At 55.6% G+C, this 18,585-nt stretch overlaps 7 protein-coding genes across 7 annotated transcripts; 2 read left to right on the top strand and 5 right to left on the bottom strand.

Annotated features, from left to right (window-relative positions):
• Nucleotides 1-835: 835 nt before the first annotated feature.
• L226DRAFT_487714 (snare-like protein) lies at nucleotides 836-1,761 on the bottom strand. The gene is made up of 3 exons (XM_067677207.1): nucleotides 1,649-1,761; nucleotides 1,254-1,592; nucleotides 836-1,125 (listed from the first exon to the last, which is right to left on the bottom strand). Exons 1-3 carry the CDS (start codon nucleotides 1,678-1,680, stop codon nucleotides 861-863), a joined length of 636 nt encoding a protein of 211 aa, XP_067534756.1. The 5' UTR covers nucleotides 1,681-1,761; the 3' UTR covers nucleotides 836-860.
• A 134-nt stretch (nucleotides 1,762-1,895) lies between these two features.
• L226DRAFT_535648 (uncharacterized protein) lies at nucleotides 1,896-3,599 on the bottom strand. Its single transcript, XM_067680954.1, has 7 exons — nucleotides 3,322-3,599; nucleotides 3,203-3,259; nucleotides 3,035-3,138; nucleotides 2,773-2,971; nucleotides 2,582-2,704; nucleotides 2,458-2,526; nucleotides 1,896-2,402 (listed from the first exon to the last, which is right to left on the bottom strand). The coding sequence occupies exons 1-7, from the start codon at nucleotides 3,385-3,387 to the stop codon at nucleotides 2,181-2,183; spliced, it is 840 nt and encodes a 279-aa protein (XP_067534755.1). The 5' UTR covers nucleotides 3,388-3,599; the 3' UTR covers nucleotides 1,896-2,180.
• A 282-nt stretch (nucleotides 3,600-3,881) lies between these two features.
• L226DRAFT_546108 (S-adenosyl-L-methionine-dependent methyltransferase) lies at nucleotides 3,882-5,501 on the bottom strand (the record flags this gene model as incomplete). The annotated part of the gene is made up of 7 exons (XM_067682396.1): nucleotides 3,882-4,063; nucleotides 4,117-4,203; nucleotides 4,263-4,485; nucleotides 4,684-4,772; nucleotides 4,830-5,048; nucleotides 5,123-5,215; nucleotides 5,288-5,501. 7 exons carry the CDS (start codon nucleotides 5,499-5,501, stop codon nucleotides 3,882-3,884), a joined length of 1,107 nt encoding a protein of 368 aa, XP_067534754.1.
• A 166-nt stretch (nucleotides 5,502-5,667) lies between these two features.
• Nucleotides 5,668-10,009, bottom strand: L226DRAFT_535646 (uncharacterized protein). Its single transcript, XM_067680953.1, has 21 exons — nucleotides 9,886-10,009; nucleotides 9,256-9,831; nucleotides 9,189-9,206; nucleotides 9,003-9,136; nucleotides 8,878-8,946; nucleotides 8,692-8,824; nucleotides 8,619-8,629; nucleotides 8,505-8,565; nucleotides 8,303-8,450; nucleotides 8,194-8,241; nucleotides 8,055-8,142; nucleotides 7,959-7,998; nucleotides 7,824-7,902; nucleotides 7,612-7,765; nucleotides 7,547-7,558; nucleotides 6,881-7,487; nucleotides 6,557-6,821; nucleotides 6,305-6,499; nucleotides 6,216-6,241; nucleotides 5,990-6,152; nucleotides 5,668-5,938 (listed from the first exon to the last, which is right to left on the bottom strand). Exons 2-21 carry the CDS (start codon nucleotides 9,723-9,725, stop codon nucleotides 5,735-5,737), a joined length of 2,925 nt encoding a protein of 974 aa, XP_067534753.1. The 5' UTR covers nucleotides 9,726-9,831; nucleotides 9,886-10,009; the 3' UTR covers nucleotides 5,668-5,734.
• Nucleotides 10,010-10,609: 600 nt separating this feature from the next.
• Nucleotides 10,610-12,186, top strand: L226DRAFT_464361 (NAD(P)-binding protein; the record flags this gene model as incomplete). The annotated part of the gene is made up of 10 exons (XM_067675856.1): nucleotides 10,610-10,658; nucleotides 10,736-10,896; nucleotides 10,957-10,979; nucleotides 11,037-11,119; nucleotides 11,175-11,279; nucleotides 11,330-11,376; nucleotides 11,426-11,469; nucleotides 11,542-11,703; nucleotides 11,758-11,830; nucleotides 11,902-12,186. 10 exons carry the CDS (start codon nucleotides 10,610-10,612, stop codon nucleotides 12,184-12,186), a joined length of 1,032 nt encoding a protein of 343 aa, XP_067534752.1.
• A 1,373-nt stretch (nucleotides 12,187-13,559) lies between these two features.
• Nucleotides 13,560-14,727, top strand: L226DRAFT_84519 (uncharacterized protein). The gene is made up of 4 exons (XM_067687285.1): nucleotides 13,560-13,632; nucleotides 13,772-14,012; nucleotides 14,078-14,235; nucleotides 14,314-14,727. The coding sequence occupies exons 2-4, from the start codon at nucleotides 13,936-13,938 to the stop codon at nucleotides 14,592-14,594; spliced, it is 516 nt and encodes a 171-aa protein (XP_067534751.1). The 5' UTR covers nucleotides 13,560-13,632; nucleotides 13,772-13,935; the 3' UTR covers nucleotides 14,595-14,727.
• An 18-nt stretch (nucleotides 14,728-14,745) lies between these two features.
• On the bottom strand, nucleotides 14,746-18,569 carry L226DRAFT_560859 (uncharacterized protein). The gene is made up of 7 exons (XM_067683391.1): nucleotides 18,030-18,569; nucleotides 17,124-17,976; nucleotides 16,390-17,069; nucleotides 16,240-16,335; nucleotides 15,920-16,187; nucleotides 15,235-15,869; nucleotides 14,746-15,176 (listed from the first exon to the last, which is right to left on the bottom strand). The coding sequence occupies exons 1-7, from the start codon at nucleotides 18,439-18,441 to the stop codon at nucleotides 15,016-15,018; spliced, it is 3,105 nt and encodes a 1,034-aa protein (XP_067534750.1). The 5' UTR covers nucleotides 18,442-18,569; the 3' UTR covers nucleotides 14,746-15,015.
• Between the last annotated feature and the right edge of the window lie 16 nt (nucleotides 18,570-18,585).

Raw genomic sequence — 18,585 nt, 5'->3', positions numbered from 1 at the left:
CCCAGCGATTCGACGGTATCCGGATACACGTCCCCCATCTTATAATCGCTTTAGTATTTCTCCCAGGCCTTCATGCGCCGTCGTATGTACAGCTCCCCAATGTAGCTAGCCCTACTTGTATCCGCAGCTGCCAGAGCAAGCCCGCTAACGGGTTCGCTGTGTAGTCAAAGCACTTTCTCACTGCGCTTCCATCTCGGGGGTCCTCGTAGTCCGGAAGACCGTACCGGTGAATCTCGCAGAGAAGGGCAAACGCTTCGTTCGTCATGCTGGACAATGGCAGACGTGCAACACGCACGACGTCCTGCAGGAAGGGTATGCACGCCTCTACACGGACCCCATGCTGATCCCCCTCCTTTATCCTCTGGTGTGCGTGCTACGATGCCTTGTGGCATTTTCAGCGCGTTCATAGATGGACGTGAGGTAGCAGGGATACACTTCGGCCGGGAAGCGCGTGAATGTGCGGGCTGACTGTGGGACGGAGCGCGAGTTTCTTCAGCATGTTCGTGAGTTGTGAATGACTGTGCTTACCTTTAGTCGCGACATACCTGGTACTATTGGAGGTGTCGAGAGTGAGCGGATATGTTGTCTAGGCTTGCCGTCCACTTTGAACATATCCGGAACCGGAAGACGGTGCGGGAGGCGATACCCGCATGATCTGTACGACCCCTACAAGGAGAACGGTGCCGGCCTGAGCCATGCACAAGCTCCATCCGGGAAGGTATGTCAGAAAGGTGTTCGTTTCGACTCACCGCTCGGGAATCGACACATAACCGGCACGACACCACCGCTACTAAAGTGCGGACCGATGTTGTCCTCACCCAGCATCCGGCCATCAGAGGGTATCCCAAGGGGCAAGGGTATCATTGGAAAACCGTCAGGCCCCTAACGAGCCTGTCGGTGCTCATACGAAAGTACTCGTTATCGATCCCGCGCTCCTTTGAGTCCATCTCGACGAGCGGGTTGCGCACGACATACTCGAGGAACGGGCCCGAATAGATCTGGCGGAGGACGAAGCGGAGCGAGTCCGCGGCCGGGTCGCTCAGCATGACGAACTTGTAGCCAGAGAGCGTCTCGAAAAGGTGCAGCTTGTACGTCGATGTCTGGTAGTTGACGAACTGCTCGTCCCTGTGGGCGCGAAGGGAGGTTGATACATACAGGAACGCGAATACGGAGACAGAAAGAGGCATGCGAGTGGAAGTGGATTGGAAGTGGGATATGCGAGGCGGCGTGATGGGAAGAGATGAGGTACGCACTTTCCGGAGAGCTTCTTGATCATGTTGCGCAAAGAGAGCACGACACCATAAACCAGCTTCGCCTCCTCATCAAACGATAGCAACGACGTTGGTGGTGGTGGAAGGGGCGCAATCGGACTTTGCGCCTGTGTCTGCAGCAGGGCATGAGGATCATCGTCGTTCACTGCAACGACGATCCCAGATGTCGGCGCGGAGAGCGTGTTGCGGTTGCCGTACATCGTCTCGGGGTTGGCTTGTGGGTACACTGGCGCATAGACTGCCGGCAACATGCCACCCTCCACAGCTATCTTTGGGCGGACGGTGCGATGCCAGTCCTGGTAATATACACAGGCACAGTGTCTGGGAAACGCGTCAGTTGTGTCGACGCGGAGAGCTGGACGCGAGCGAGACCGTACCTGTCGAAAATGTACAAGCTGTAGATAGTCATGGCCGTTCAATGACAAGGATTCAATGCAAACTGGAGGTGTATGGCTAGGACGAAGTGCGTGAAGGGACAAGGCAAGTTACAAGTAAGGGTATAAGAAGTCGTGGGTGGATGACGCGCTACGAGCATGAGCTCCGAAAAAGTCGGAAACAGCCTGGAGAACTTGAGGGATACACTCTTCCTCACCCTTTAGACCGATTCGCTCCTCACACAGTATACGCCCCAAAACCTTTATTCCACTAGGAAGACATCTTGCACAGAGCACTAAAGATGATCGCTACACTGAGGGGAAGGAAAGACAATATCCGCTTGCCGAGCAAACACAGTTCGTGGCACAGAAAATAACAAGTAGCAATGGACAGCAAGAATCAGAATGGCAGGCAGCGTTGGCACAGTACCATAGCGTGAAAGAATAGAAGAGGTCCGGTTTAATGTCGTGGGTCGTGCAGCAATGTCCAACATGATCCAACCTTGTAGAGTCTCCTACGACGTCATCAACCACCTTATACCTTGATGTCCTCGAAACGCTCTTTCTCATGAGGCAGGTAGGCGTCCGATGTGGGCCCAGTGTACTCGGGAATCTTCTCGTCGCGGTCGTTATAGAGCGGCACACCAGGCATGTTGCTCATAGGGGCATGGTGGGGCTGCCCCTGCGCATGACCGGGACTCATGTACGGCGTGTAGTAGTTTCCAGCGTTCGGGTCAATGGGCTGGTTGACGAGGTACTGTTCATTTTATAGGTAAGCATAGAGCAGCCATCCATACGCCATACAAACTCACGGGCGGGAGCGTTGCACCCATCTGGAAGGGCGTGACCATAGTCGGACGGGGATAAGTGATCATGACGTGCTACAGCCGCAGATTCAGGATCCGAACACTAAGAAGAAGAGGGACATGGACGTACGAGGGCCTTGCTACCGATACCTGGCATCTTCATCGACCACTGCGGCACCTGAGCGCCCGGTCCCTTGACGGCTGCGTCCTCCGCACTGAACTTCGCGAGCATTTGGTTGACTTGACGCTTGCCCTAGACATCACACGTGTAAGACCTCCGCTGCCGCAAGAAAGGTAGAGAGAGGTATATATAATACTCACATGGGCTTTCCACAGGAAGAACGGCACCCAACCGAGGAGGAACAGACCGAGGAACGAACCGACGCTTGCCGCACGAGCCTGCCAGTATCGCTCGTCTGTGAAGAACACCCGACCGTTCTCCTCTACGACGCGATCGAGCTTTTGCGGGAGAGCGTTGAGGACAACGTAGTAGATGGTGATTGGGACGGCGAGAGACGCGCTATGCGAGTGGCCACCCGTTGGAACCATCTTATCGCAGAAGCAAACCGACGAAAATACTCACAGGAGCATGAAGATAGCAAAGATAATCTCGAAACGAGGCTTAAGGTAACGCGAGCCCTTCGTGAGGACAGCCCGCTGCCTCGCCATCCATACATCTTTGTTGTACTTCGGGCGGACGCGTATATCAGCCACCGAAATTGAACTTTGTAAGGTTGCGCAGGCCACTCACGTATGGCTGAAGTTCATACGGAACGTCATCGTTGGGAGGCATGCCCTTCAGAAGGCGCTGCATTGTGGACGATCAATGACGCCACCTACGGCGCAGACTTGAAGCCAAGACCGGCGTACCAAAGCAATCGTCTGGGTTGGGTTGACCTCGACACGGACCGTGTACACCGGCGGGGGCGCTGCCATCCTGTTCATGCTGCTTGTGCTTGTGCTTGTAAACTTGAAAAGCTTGAAAGAAAGAGTTCTCCGGGAACAGCTCTGGCTGAGGTGCAGAGGCGGGAAGCGGGGAACGTGCGTCGAGCAACAGCAAGCGGAGTGCTAGAGTACAGCGTACAAAGAAAGAGCAGTGGAGGACAAGAGTCGAACCTGTCGACGGGAAGTGGAATGCGGGCGATGAAGGCGGGGGAAAGGACGGAGGAGGCGTGCCTCGCGCGCGCGCTGGGTATATCGGGCACCACGCCTGTGGCTCTGCAGTGCTTCGGAAGTGATTGGCTGCTGCGCGACCCCGCTGCTATCTCGCCTCCATGGTGACCGTGCCAATAGCTGCCCTCGAATGCCATGTTCTCCAATACCCTCGTTTGTTATTTTCGTCCGGCGCGGTCTTTGCGAAAAGAATCAAGTACAGGCCACAGACAGACAAACATCGGCTGCGCAAGCGTACAAACAACCCCGGAAGCACCTCAGAAAGCCTTCATCTTCCCCACAGGGAGGCGATACGTGCGCATTGCAAAGTATTCTCGCGTCTTTCCCCATCTATCGGTGTCGCCCTCGAAGACATCGACGTCGCTCCATTCAACATCGATCCCAATGTCATCGAGATGAAGCTCCGATACGTGCGTGTAGACGTCGTAGAACAACGCATCTGCGGCGCAGCTTGTTAGGACATCCTCGCGTTGCGCAGCAACATGAACTCACTTGTGGCGCCCAGGCCGTTGAAGAACCCAAAGCGCGACTCAGGTCCTGCGAGCAGGTCCGGGACATGTCCGAAGAATCGGTGCAGTTCTGCCAAGGTCGTCAAGCAACCATCCATCGGAGAAGGGGTCGCAGGCGCAGGCACATACCTGAGTAGTCCTCGGAGAACGTATCCGTATAGACGACGTCGAAGCCGCCCACGGCGAGCAGCGCTTCACTCTCGATGAAGTCTTGCCATTTCCCTTCGAGGATTTTGACACCCTCCTTGTTGTACCACCCCTGTTCCCGCATGTACTTGAGCACGTCGGGATGTGGTTCGATAATCACATGTTGTGAAGGCTTCGTTGGCAAGCTCTGGAAGAGGCTGTCGATCTATGCAAGTCAGTAGGTACAACGGTACAGGAAGAGGGAAGCTGGTCGGCGTCCGCAAAGAGGCCTGATCCACGAATCCGGGAGGAGTCGTCGGACCAAGGGGTCACTTAAGGAGGCCCTTTGGTCCGACTTTCCTCGGATGCATGGATCAGACCTGCCTCTCCGTCGTCCACCGTCGTGACAGAGATGTCTGCTTACAATTCCAAGACCGAACCCGACGTTGAGGACCTTCAGGCCATCAGCAGCATCCGGATGATCATCGCACAGCCTGCGGACGGTTTCCTGCACTTGGCACTAGTTCACTAAGTCCACATCTCGAGAAGGGGGAAGGAAGCTCTGCTTACTGATACCTCGCTCCCACCCCATCATGACGCCGACCTCTTCGGCTTCGTTGACCTTGACGAGGCAGATGTCCTGGCCATGCTCGTCCTTCGTATACTCGAGCTTGGTGGACAGGAACGCGTCGGTCGACCCCGCTGGAGTCGTGTCAGTCGCCTTGAGGATGAGATTCAACGGCGAGTCTGCCGCTGGCGCCCGCTTTGCCAGGAGCGTGAGCAGGAGTTCTGCGGAACAATGATGATAGGTGGTCAATTTGGCTTATGGCGCAACCCCGAGATTCCCGGCTGCTATGACATACCCGAACGAATTCCTGCGTCCCGTATGATGGTGTAGCATTTCTCGTTGTTGAGAGACAGCGCAACGTCCCCCGCGGTATTGTGCAGGTTGTCCACTGTTGCGTGAGGCTGATGGTCAGTCCCGCGTGCAGTAAAAAGCCAACGAAAAAATTGAAGCCCATGCTTACCGGCGTTCCAAATAGCGCCTTCATCAATCAGGAAGCGTACGAGCTCCTCGTTTTCGGTATAAGCTGCGGCATGCAGCGGAGAGGTCCCCTCGTCGTCTTGATACCAGACCGGTGCACCAGCTGCAATCACTTCTTTGATCTCGGAGAGTGGTTTGCGCCGTAAGATCATGTCTACCAGCTCCAGTCCTTGAGCGATGACAGCATCGACGTCCATCTCCTCGTCGGCCATGTTGACATCCTTGTCGCTCATCGTGACAGTGGAACTTGTCGTGCGAAGGCGGAGAGCAGACTGCAGTTTGAGAGAAGATAGTTTTTGCGCGGTGGCTCGATCGATCTTAGATCTGAGTGTTGGACCCAATCAGGCAAGCGTCTAAGTTCGTGCTCAGACAAAACATGCGGGTCAAGCAGGGGTATATATAAGCTCCATCCAATACACAAACGACACGTTCAGAAGACGTCAACCAAGCCGCGCCGAGGAGAGATCACAGCAATAACCTTCCCTTCATAGTCCAGCAGGTCACCACCAGCAGTAGCCACCAGGTCCCGCTCCTTGTCATGAAGCTCAAGACCCAGCAGCTTCTCCACATTTACGGACCCTAGAGAAAACGCTGAAGCCTTGTCTAGTAATCCAGGGCCTGCATCAAGCATCGCCTGGAAGATTGTCAGGGACACCTCAAGGATAGAAAGCAGACATTAACTCACTTCGCCGATGTCGAAGCGCAGGTTACGGGCGCGCGAGTTCGCCATGTCGATAACACCTGGATGTCCGATCGCTCCGATCCCACGCGGACCGACGCCGACGGTGATGTTGTGCTTAATCAGGTAGCCAATGAGACTATCGGCCGTTTGCGGCGGTCCAGGAAGCCTATGGTGAGTGCAGGCATCAGCTCCGGTTCACGTCAGTGTACGGCCGTAAACGGCGACTCACGTTCGGCGTTCATCCCAACTATAAGGCTGCGAGTTTGTACAAGGTCGGTCAGCTTACATGCGACAACGCAGAGTGCAGGAGTCACTTACGAAAGAACGCGACGGTGTGACGATGACCCCGATATTAGCCTCGGATAGCTCGGCGGCCAGGAGGTGCGCTTCTGTCGCGCCAGCGATATTGAGCTTGATGACATTGCCATTTTTCGCCTCGACTTCCTTCTTCAGCGAGATGAGCGTTGCAATAATGTCCGCGCTGTGCACGTTCACGACCAACGGTAGCGTACCCTGATTCAATCCTATCAGCACTTCTCGAAGGCTCGAAGGACCGCAATATTGACGCACGTTGGCGACCTGCTGGAACCATGCGCCGATGTCGCCGTCGACCTCCTCTGTCAAGAGCCGTCTCATGGCCTCTATCTTCGTGCTGATACTCGGCTGGGAATCTCCGTGCGTCAGCGAGGCATGGACCGCTACGACGCCGCGCAGAATAGCACCGCGAGCGAGCTTGTGCGGGGCCCCAAGGGAGAACGCAGTGCTAATACCGCTCAGCCACGCAGCGTGCGATGGTGAAGTGATGCTCGTGGTCACGCCCGCGCGATATGCTAGCCTGTACGCGCCGGTCAGTGTCCTTGAGCGAGACGAGATAGGATAGACGATTGCCCTCACAGAGCGTCACGGGTCCCGAACTGAAGCCCATCAATAGCCTTCGCCACGTATCCACCCGGGCCAAAAAACGATGGTTGACCCAGGAGAGGATCGGCCACGTAACCGTCTCTGGTCGACGCCTCTGTGAAGATCTCCGACAGGCCGAGCTCAGCACCGTAGTTGACCAATCCCGGCTGCACAGCGCCACCTGCTAAGTCCACGATGGTCGCTTCAGTGGATGACAGATACGACGCGCACGACGTTGCGGCGCCAGCGCAGACCACCCGCCCTTGATCGGCGACTACCATGCCCAAATTCTCGGTATTGAGCAGGCCTTGAACGGCGAACACGTCGACAACTCTTCCCTTGGCTTCGTCCATGTTCCAGAACCGCGAGACATTCGCGAACACGACCATATGTGGACGGAACTTCGGTTCGAGCGGTGGAAGGCCGTCGTGCTCAAGTGTCCTTGCGGTTTCGACGTCCCACTTCGGCGTCATAGGGGCGTTTTGGTGAGCATCCGGCTTCGGTGCGACGTGCGCGTGAGGGAATTGCAGGATGCCATCAATAATGACCTGTGTGGGCGTGGCGCCGAGCGCAAGTGGATGGCTGTCCCAAAGGACGATATCTAGCCATGAGCGCAGCCGTGAGCACGACATCGTCCAATGTCCGAGCAGTCGGATCTACCTGCGTCGTACCCTAAGAAGCCGGCGTGAGTAATGAATTACGGGGAAGGTAGCGACGCCACGAACCTTCCTTGACGTATCCAATGCGGTGGTCAAGCCCCAAGACTTTCGCGGGGGTGCTGATGACGGACGAAAGGGCGACATGCTCTGGCAGCCCGTAGTGATGCGCGATGGCGGCCTCACCGATGAGGTTCCGCGATGGAATGGCGAAGTGATCGGACTGTCTCAGCAGCATTCAGTACGACCTCTGCGGATTAGGTTCAAGGGAGAAGACGCACCTTCATTATCACATCGATACCCTCGTCCGCAAGAATGCGGGGCGCGAACTCAGAGTGACGGTATCCCTCGCGCTTGTACCTGACAGTGACAAGCACGGTTGAGTATCCGCCTGGCTAACGTGATCAAGAACTTACCTCGCAAACGTCGAGAACATCGCGATGGCCGGCGTGTTGTCTATTCACCCGCTGTCAGTCGGCCCTTCTACAAGTTTCCGAGAAGCAGGGTCTTACTGTATGCGCGCTTCAGGACCTCTGGCACCAGGTAGGCTTCGTGAGCGTGGTGGAAAGCGGCGACTTCGAACTGGAACTCATTCGACAGCTGTGGGCTTGTCAGGTTCCCGCGAGCGCAATCCACAGCTGGTGTACGTACGCGAACAAAGTTATCGAGGTCTACGGCCTCGTAACAATGAGTTTGGACCTGCCAAGGAGCGGCAATCCCTTCAGTATCAGGGTGAACCGAAGGACTGGGAAGAAGTAACCTTGATTTTTCCTCTCAGGATGTCAACGAGCGGCTGCCACTGGAGATTTTCGGGATACTTCTGGCTCCCAAGGGAACGCCAATCGCCAGACAATACTTTCTCACAAAAACTATCTTGGTCGTTTTTGAGGGTGCGGGCATTATCGTACCTGCGCCACCCTGAATGAGACCATAGCCGGCGCTGTAAGCCGCAAGAAACTCACGCTTGACGGACTGCCCAGACAGTATCCATCCGGGTATCCTGGTAAGCCTTAGGATTCTCGCCTTCTCAGATATGTCAGCTGGTCAGCCTGAGCCGCTCTGGAGTAGGCACTTACCGCAAGCATGTCTGTCAGGATCCACGTCGCAATCAGCCATGGTTAGCACAATACATCAGCCGAGCGTACGAACTTCATATGACCAAAGCGAGGCGTCGCATCGAGAGGGACCTCAGAACCGTTGATACCGACGGGCGGCTCCAGCAGCATCGAGGTGGGAGATCGCTCCTTGGTGGGACGCAGCTTCATAACCACTCCTTGGCCGGCTGCACTCAACAGTTAGTGTTATCCGTGGTCATGTGCGTCCAGATCAGCTTACCTATGGCGTTGAGCGAGCCCGGAAGGATGAGGGATGTAGTAACTCCACCTGACATAGAGTGTCTGTACGCTGGAACGGGCGTTAGCATGGTACTTGACTGAGAGACAGGCTTTGAGGTTTATCACCATCGTCATGGGTGTTGAGTCCGTCTAGCGCCCTAAGCCATGGAACGATAGGGCCCTTATTAGAGTTGCCGTCATCTGCACCATCGAATCTAGGCGATGCCAAAACTCCCAAATGCGAATGCAAGTCCACGATACTGCACCAGCGACGTGTCAGAATGGATTACTGGGTAGACTTCACTTACGAACCCAGGCGTTAGCCAAGCACTGCGATAATGTAAGAACAGGGAGCCGTTCAACAAGGTACTGCACGTACCCTCTCGCGTCCAGTGTTGTGATATCGGCATACTTGTTCAAAATGCCGCTTGACACATGGCCGACAGCCTGAATGATACCGCTGTCCAGAAATACGTCACCGTGCAGGACCTCGCGGCCGCTACGATGTCCAGTCCATATCTTGGCATTGCGGATTAGAACAGCATCCGTACCAGCCTGGTACCTGTCCGATTGTTTACGAGAGTAGAAGTCGGCAGGAGGGCCAGGTTTCACTTGCAAGGAGCGGCATTTGGTCAGGATTGACTGGGCGTCCAGAGGGACGACCACGGTGCGGTCGCTGGACTCCACTTGCAAGACACCGGAGCCAAGGTACAGGGTCGAGGCCGTCGCTAGCAGGACAAATAGTCCAAGTAGAGTACGACGACGGTTCGACTTGCACCTTGGCCCGGTGCAAGGTGCAGGTGCAGGAAGGCCGTCATGGACTGCCGCTTTCTGGACTCCCGGCTGCATGAGGGTTCCTTGACAGACACGACTTGATACTGTTGGGCCTTGTTACCGAGAAGGATTGAGGGACGGCTCAATCCGGTTAAACCGGCACGAAGAAGTAACTGGAGAACTGAAGAGTGGTTATTGTCATACTTCACTGGATGGTATTAGGGTGTCGTATTACCGCTGTCTCTGAGTGCGTCGCCTCGCCTGGTAACTAAGGACGTTTCAAGGTAGCTTCGAGTGAGTCCAGGTTGTCGCAACGCTGTGGTGGCTGCTTGCAAGTCGCTCGACGTGAGAGCGCACCGTGAAGGTGAGCCTGGGAAGATGAAACGAGCGCATCAGACTCAGCGGGCATCGACGGCGCCTAATGTCCGAGTAGCCCGAGGTGACTCGAGCACTGAGCCGTTCTGAGGCCCGAGCTCGATCAAACACTGATTATCCTCCCTTGATACTACCAGCTCGGACATACCATGGCATGTGGATGGTCTTGGATCCACAGACTGCCCTCCACTGGACGAAGTTGCTGACCGTTGGCAGGCGCTAGGAGCCGGTTATAGTAGAAACCGACGGCCGGCTAGCGGCGGTCCCGGGTCTCGGTCCAAGTGACGTAAGTCTACTGCTTGTGCGTATACACTTAGGCAAGGTATGAGGCAACAAACGGGTAACGTGAGCTTGCAAGAGAAGACTACACGCTGAGTCAGGCTGAACAAGAACAGGATCACAGAGTTCTGATATCACGCAGAAGATTGTCCGTCGGCCCCGTCGTTCTCAGTCGTCGGTCCTATGAGGTCGCCGCTGAGTAAGGCTCTCAGCCCTTGGACGTACTCCTATATAAACCCTAGCCTTATTGCGTCTTTCTACCAGGTTCTTCGACGACGACATCGAGCACACACACATAACACGACATGGCCCCAGTTACCAACGGACGCTTGCTTTTCAACGAGGTGCCTGAGGGTGCGTACCAGCCCTCCCGGCGGCTGGTCTTCTCTTGTTCTTAAAGTCCACGTCCTGTCCTCACCCAACTCGCACAGGCTTCCCCGTCCCCGGCAAGACGACCATCTATGATGGGTCCCAGACCATCGATCTCGAGAACGTTGCCTTGCAGGGCGGCTTCCTCGTGAAGGTTTTGGTGCTCTCCATCGACCCTTATCTGAGAGGGCGTATGCGCGCCCCAGAGAAAAAGAGCTACAATGTCGGTTTCCAGCTTCAGCTGCTCCAACGACGTGACTGACGTTTCCGGTGTTCATCACAGCCCCCATTCACCCTTAGCGAGCCGTAAGTAAACTTGTATCAAGGGCAACACAAGAGCAATAGCTAACTGTCTGGTCACAGAATCAGCAACTATGGCGTTGGAGTCGTCGTCCGCTCCGAGAACCCTGCGGTAAAGCCAGGCGACCACCTGTACGGCTTCTATCGTCAGTGTGCTAAATTCCACCTGAGTATCGATCGATGTTTGACTTTAGTCCTTAGCATTTGTCCAATACACCATCCAGCAGGATGCACAGGCTTTCCGTGTGCTTGACGACAAGTTGAACCTCCCGTGGTCCGCATACATCGGTGTATGCGGCATGCCAGGTTCGTTCAGGATCTCTTCAGCAGTCTCGGCGCTGACGAGGGTCGTATAGGTGAAACGTCGTACTACGCATGGAAGGAATATGCCGCCCCGAAAAAGGTGAGCTGATATGCTTGTATGCGCCGTACATGGCTCATCATTACCTCAGGGCGACGTTGTGTTCGTGACTGCTGCCTCAGGTCCCGTTGGAGCGTACGTCAAGAACCCTACCTCATCGATGACATATGCGCGCGGCTGATCATGATGCATCATCTTCTCATATAGCACCGTCGTTCAGCTTGCAAAGGAAGACGGCCTGAAAGTAATCGCTTCAGCTGGGTCCGACGAGAAGGTTGCATTCGCGAGCTCCATCGGTGCCGACGTCGCCTTTAACTACAAGACGGTCCCTACCCGCAAAGTCCTAGAGAAGGAGGGCCCGATCAACATGTGCGTAACTGCGCCCATCAGGGTTATCAGTCAACGCTGACAGGGCACGTACAGCTACTGGGACAACGTCGGTGGCGAGAGCCTCGAGGCCGCGCTGGACAACGCCGCGAAGGGCGCTCGCTTCATCGTGCGTGTGGCGTTGCACTCTGCATGTCACATCTCCAGATACGACTAACACTGTCTCCGTCATTCATGCAGGAATGCGGCATGATCTCCGGCTACAACGCGCAGACTCCCTACGGCATCAAGAACGTCATGCAGATCGTCACACAGGAACTGCATATCCACGGCTTTATCGTCGGGAACCTGCGCCACAAATACGTGGATGAGTTTTACTCGAAATTCGTGCCGCGCGTTGCCAGCGGGGAGATCAAGTACAAGGAGTACCTCGTCCGCGGTTTGGAGAACGCCGGCGAGGCGATCTTGGACGTGCAGAGCGGGAAGAATTTTGGCAAGTGCGTCATCGTCGTCGCCGATGATTGAACGTGCTTGGTGGATATGAAGAAGGAATGCCTTTGTACGATATGCTAGTGACGAAATGGTACAGTCTTTGATGAAGGACGCAACAGGCCGATCTCTTCGCGTGACGCGTCTCTTCCACCATATCCTGGAGACGCCAAGGCACACCTGCCCCGACATTAGAGTGCGTGCGTACGATTAGCACTGCGCTGTCCGTACAAGTCAGCAATTTTCGTCGTCACGCGAACGGGTAGCGCAACGATGCCCTCACTTCGTGGTATTGCATTAGGTCCGTCGATTCCCTTCGAAAACGTAATCGGATCACCGCATTCGTTGCAACCACACTTGTTTTTCACAGCGGGCGTGGGCTGCGGTGTCGCCATCACCGCGGATAGGGCGATGAGTAGCACGGAGAGCTTGGTGGCGAGCTGCATATCAAGTATGCTATGCCGCAGCTGAGGTGGGTGAGTGACTGAATGTATACTAGTGGCATATAGTGGCCTCGCTTATATATGCGAGGATGGCTGCTTGGGTGATTTTGGTGCTGGCTTCAGATAGGTCTTCCGATCCCCGTTTATATAGACCCGCTCAGGCTACCTAGAGCCCTAGAGCCTCCGAGAACGAGTGCCTTGCTGGTCCATAGACCCTCTGTCAAGGGCACCAACGAAGTCACTAGCATTCGCTGATCGTGGGTGGTCAGACTCGACATGTAGCCCTCGGAGCATATTCGGAGGCCGACGCCATCTAGCAAGACCTACGCTGTCAGTTTTCCGAGAAGTCCAGGGCCTGCTGACGCGAGCAACACTGGCTAGAAGGGGGGTTGCATTCTCTCGCATGTCATCGTGGCAGTCTGTGCAATTATAGGAGTTGTACCTCTTGGTCGACGATCCTGATGTGGGGAACATATGTATGTCAGATGAATTCCGAATACTTGGTAAGAATAATTCTCGCGCATTGCAGACACGAGACATTGTACTCACAGATGTTCCGGTTTTGTGCACTTGAAGAGGCTTACAACTCAAATGTCACCTCATAGTGGCGACAATTTAAAAGTGGACTAGAGCCAGTGTCATTTCTGACCGTGACAGGTAGTACTGGCTAGTCTCGAACCTCGGTCACTACATATTGCAAGCGTCGGTACGACCCCTACAGTAGACGAGCATCGCGGTCCTCAGCTATTCTGGGGTTTCAGATGTCTCTCTTCTGAGAGATTAACACTTCGCTCACCTGGTCCGAGGCATTGGGGATGAGTAGGCTAAGGCAGACCGGATGATCATGGCGCCTGCTGGAGTTCGGAAAAGGCCGACCTGAAAACCAAGTTGGGCGTGCCTCTCATCCGACTCCCAGCCCATGGAGTACTCTCCCATCTACAGACAACCAGCTTCAGCCCCCACTGACAACATGCCGCAGAGTGACATGGCTACTATGCCAAATGCAAGTGTGTGTTGATGGCAAAGATGCACCGGAAAAGTATGTTCCTAGTTACCCCCCGCCATAGTAGCTTCTTAGACCGCTCCCCGTCCCCAGCAAGAGGACGGTGTACGATAAATCCACGCAACCATGGCTTCTAGCACCCACTTTTCCATCTACTGACCGCCTCAAATCGCAGAGCGTCGCGGTCTGAGTATCACCCGAGCATGACACGAGGCTATTTATTCACCGCCGACGTGCCGGAACTCGGTGACTCTCGACCGCGCTCATCCTTTGATTCAAGCGCCGTACAAACGAGTTATTCTCATTCCGCGCGTTACAACCAATGTTTGTAGGCCGCCGATGCAACTCCATGATATACTCCTCCGGACGCAACGCTGGTGCTCTTCACGTGACCCGACGGTAGAGGTTATCTGTTGGTGCGTCAATGTCGACCCCTACAGTGAAACTATGAAAGGTCAACCTAACCTATGATTGGTATCAGCCGCTGGTCAAGCTTCAGCGTTGCGCCGCAACTGGCTGCAGTGGCAGGCGTTGCAGGTGCAGTCTCCCGGGACGGCCTCAGGCTCCGCGGCAGGCATGGCGGCAGCGAAAGCGGTGAAGAATGCGAGGAGCATGAAGAGCTTGTTGGCGAGCTGCATCGTGAGGAGCGGTTTGATAGTTTGGAGGGTTCGAAGACGGTTTGGCTTATGGGTTGTCTTGACGCCACCTCTTTTACAGGATACTGTGGCCCAAGAAATGTGCGCCCGACCTATGGCTCACACGACGCTGCTCGGTCCAAGAGTGCATCGTGTTCGCGTGCTCATTACTCAGCCAGCCAACCATATTTCTTGCATATACGATGGGTTACGCACTACAGGGAGCCCCGTTGCCTCGCTCGACATATGTGCGAGCGCCACAATAGCACTATTGGATGTTGCCGACGACAAGCACTTTGCGGCATCTGCAGAGCGTCGACAACTTGGAAGCCGTCCACCGTATCTAATCATATCAGCCAGTGAGGTCCACAGAACATAACTCGCCGTGCTGGCCGCATCCCCACGCGTGTCCGGAGTTGGACCTCATGGTATGTCAAAAACATGATTCGTTACGTTCGCCCTCCTCATGTGTTACAGCCGGCGCAGGATTGCAATGAGTGCACTGCAGGTGTGCGCCGGTGCGCCACATTTACCGGAATCTCGACAGACTCCACACACGAGAAACCATCGTCTTCCGAATGCAACTATATACTATAACAATAAAGTGTAGCACTAGTGGGAGAGCAGGTATACGCTACAAATTACAGTGTCTGGGATGAAGTAAGGTAGCAGCGATATCATTCGTGCTCGTCGAACAACAGTGCGAACGACGATACAGAATTAGGAAGCCTTTAGAATCAGAGTAGACTGATGGGGCTAGCCGGGATAGAGGAACAAGAAAGACTCAATTAGAGTGGTTACTGAAGTAGCCGGCTATTGTGCGAGGACGAGCCTTGCCATGACCAGACTTGGTGGTCGCGACGCGCTGATAGTGGACGCGGAACGAAAGCCGCTGCAACGCTGCCTTGGCACGCGAACGATCAAGGTGGGCAGCACGGGTGTCAACTGTCAGACAGGGGGCGTCAAGAAACTCATCTGTGTGCGAAAAAATATTGAGACGTACCAATCTTACCATGGAGCAGGTCAAGGTTCCTCTTGATCTGCTCCAGGACGGTCAACTTCGCCTCCTTGCCATCATGGTTGTCCGGCTCGTCATCATCCTCAGGATGGCCGTTCTTCCGCGCTTCGGCCTTCCTTCGGGATTCTTCCATCGCACGGAGGGTGTACTCATCGATGTCAGACAGCACGCGAGCAAGAAGTGCCACTCGGCAAGTCAAGTCGTCATAGAATCCTTCCTGTTCCGAATTGCCCGGAATGTCGAAAGGCCCACCGGAGCCAGCAGCGGGAGCAAGGAGGTCGACGATCGGTGTGAGGTCCGGAAGGCCATCCTCGTATTCGAGAGCGGTAGGCATGTTGTCCAGAAGCAGAGCCCGGGCGATGCAGCGTGCCATACGAACGGTCGCAGGCGAGATTGAGGGGATGAAGGATATGAGGAGAACCTGGTTGGAAGGTGTCAAAGTTTTGCCGAAGGGTACGATCTTGGTGCATGCAGCGAACTCCTGCGAAGGCGTCATTGCTCCCACCACGATATCGCACGTCTTCCGTATAGTAGTTTGAAGCTCATCAGATGTTGTTGGATCCATTCCGACCAGGACGAGCGCAAGTAAGATGTCAATCAACTTGTCTCGTGCGAAAGACCTATGATGATGTGAGCTCTACAGCCGGCCGTGGATATCAAATCGACTCACTGAGCAAAGGCAGCCAACAACGACATGAGACGATACGCCATCTCACCTCTCCACTCCTCATCCGTGGCTCTGGTCGAGGGAGACGCTCCATCAACATGCTCAATCCACTCATGACGCTCAAGCACACTTGCGGAAGCTCCGAGACGCGTCAGAGCAACTAAGACGTGAGATAATCGTAGTCCAGACGGCTGCGAGCCGACCAACGGAGCCAATCGGAGAAGTTGCGCGTATGTCAGGGTGCTGAGGGAAGGGTTGACGTCCGAGAAGGCTGGGAAGGATGTTCAGTTGACGGAACGCGCTAGGTGTGGGCGAGCTCATACCGACTGTGAACAACCAAGGCACCACAACCGCATATTGCTCAGTATTGAGCAACGAGACGAAGCCAAGCGACAGGAGCGAGCATAGCTGCGAGACATCTAGTGGAATGTCAGCCAAACAGGAAGCATAGTGCATATACAAACAGGACGCACCATTGCGGTGCACGATAGCCTTCAGTGTCTGTCGTATAGCACTCCCACCATCTTCCGCCGTGAACGGTGGCAGAGGTGTCTCTGCGTCCATGTCGTCGTCGTGTGCCTCATGCTCGTTCGCCCGCGCCCAGAATGGCACCCCAAGGGGCACCTCCTTGAGCTTCGCCAGGGCTCGCGCCATCTTCTCCTTGATGTCGTTCGCCAAGATCTTCCCAACGGCCTCTCCGCCCTCCTTGCCTAAGATGGCCTCGCAGTCGAGCCCCACTATATACTCATCATCGTCACTGCCGTCGTCGTCCTTCCGCTTTGCCTTCTGAGTTCGAGAAGGACCAGCGGGCGGCGGCGACGACTTGCCCTTGCCCTTCGCACCTCGCCGGACAAGCTCTGCATCTGAGTCGCTGCTGGAGCCATCTTCCTCATCCTCCATCTCATCGCGCAGGCCGGCCTTGGACTCGGCCAGTGTGACCTCAGCTCCACGGAGAAGGACCATGCCGGTACCATTGCGCTCGTCACGCTGCTTCTCACGCAAGAGAGCCCCGACAGGATCGGCTTTCCTACGCTTTCGCACTTGTGTGGCGGGAGTTGCGGCTTTCGCCTTGGGTGAGGCACGCCGCAGGTTGTATCGTGGGGTGGCTGTTGGGGAGGACTTCGAGGGACCGGCTTGGCGAGTGGTATTGGCTCTGCGCAGCGTCAGTATATGCGCCTCCATCGCAACTCGAAGACAAGATACTCACACTTTGGCCTTGCCCTTCGTATCCCTGATGAGCTGGGCGACAAGTCCCGGAAGATCATCATCGTCATCACTGTCACTCTCCAAATCCGAGTCACTGAGATCCCCAAGTTCTTTCCGAGGCAATTCTGGGCTTGAACGGGCAGCAGCAAGAGCACGCGCCTTGATATCGGCGATGAGCTGCTCGGTCTTGCTCTGGACATCCAGGGCTTCAACAATCGGGACATCCTGCTGCATGGCCTCCTCCTCGATGTCACTGGATGAGGGAGGAGGCGTTAACGACCGGAACGCGTCCGATGGGGACACGTCGGGAGCAGGAGCCTTTCGTTCGACGTCTCGTTGTGACGGCGTTTCGATGCGAGACATCGGGGTAGCCCAGGCAGCATCTGAGGTGGCCATTGTCGTGTTCGACGGAACCTCGAGGACATCCCCGTGCGCGGACAAAGGCGTGTGAGGATAGGGGATCCCAGAACCACTACCGCGGCTCTCAGCGACTGGGGTGTCGGGTATGGTCAGGGGCGGGCAGAACATGTTGTAATCGACATCCATTGGGATGTCGCTGAGCGGGAAACCAAACCGGTCGCTCGCGCAGGGAGAGTCTGCGCGACTGGGGGGTTCAGGCAGGGTCTCCTTCCTCCAACGATCTACAACCTCCTGTACGTCCGAGGGGTCCTTCTCCTCAATGATAGGGAGGGCGAGTTCTAGCTCGTCTGACTGACTTGTGGGCACGAACTCGACGTCGTCCATGTCTGCGCCATGGACAGAGCTGGGGGCGTCACTGGGAGGCAGGGGCGTCAAAGCAGAGAGGGGGGAAGAGGAGAATAAGCGAGGCTTCTTCGGAGGATTTCCTTGGTCATCTGCAGCGACGTTGGTATCTCGAAGATGAGAACATTAGAGTGAGATGCCTTACCTGAAGAAGGCATGGGCTGGGACGATGCGGGGTCAACGGTGATACGGGGGATCCCCTCCTTCCACCTGTCAACCTCGGGTTCAGGAGATAATTTGCGTTTCGTAGAGGGTTTCCTCGGCAGTCCGTATGCAGACATCCTGGTGGAAGCAGACCTGACTGAGGAGGCTCTCGCGGATGGCGTCGCGCGCGGTCCTCGCGCGGCTGGTGGGATTTCGACGTACACATCCATCTTTGTATGTCTGACCGGGCCGGAAGACGTCTTCTTGCCCTTCTGAGACTTGGCCGTCTTGGAGGACGATGCGGTAGGGCGAGGAGTCGCGTCTTGCGTGCACGTGGGTTTAGAGGGAGCGTCAACCTTCCTCTGAGCAGACGTGAAGGAGAGTGTAGTTTGTTTCATGTTCTTCATGGCCATCGTGAAGGTAATGTATGTGGAGCCACCTGGGGCCACACGCGGATAGCCGAAGTGGCTGGACTTGGTCCAAGCAAAGTATCAGAGTTTCTGCGCGTCGACAGGGCGCCGCGGTGATGGAAGGAGCAAAGCAGGAGTGGCCTTGGA

Source organism: Lentinus tigrinus (genome assembly GCF_003813185.1).
Source record: "Lentinus tigrinus ALCF2SS1-7 unplaced genomic scaffold L226scaffold_14, whole genome shotgun sequence".
Classification (NCBI taxonomy): domain Eukaryota; kingdom Fungi; phylum Basidiomycota; class Agaricomycetes; order Polyporales; family Polyporaceae; genus Lentinus; species Lentinus tigrinus.
Note: the sequence above shows the minus strand (reverse complement) of the source record. Positions and strands in the feature narration are given on the sequence as shown.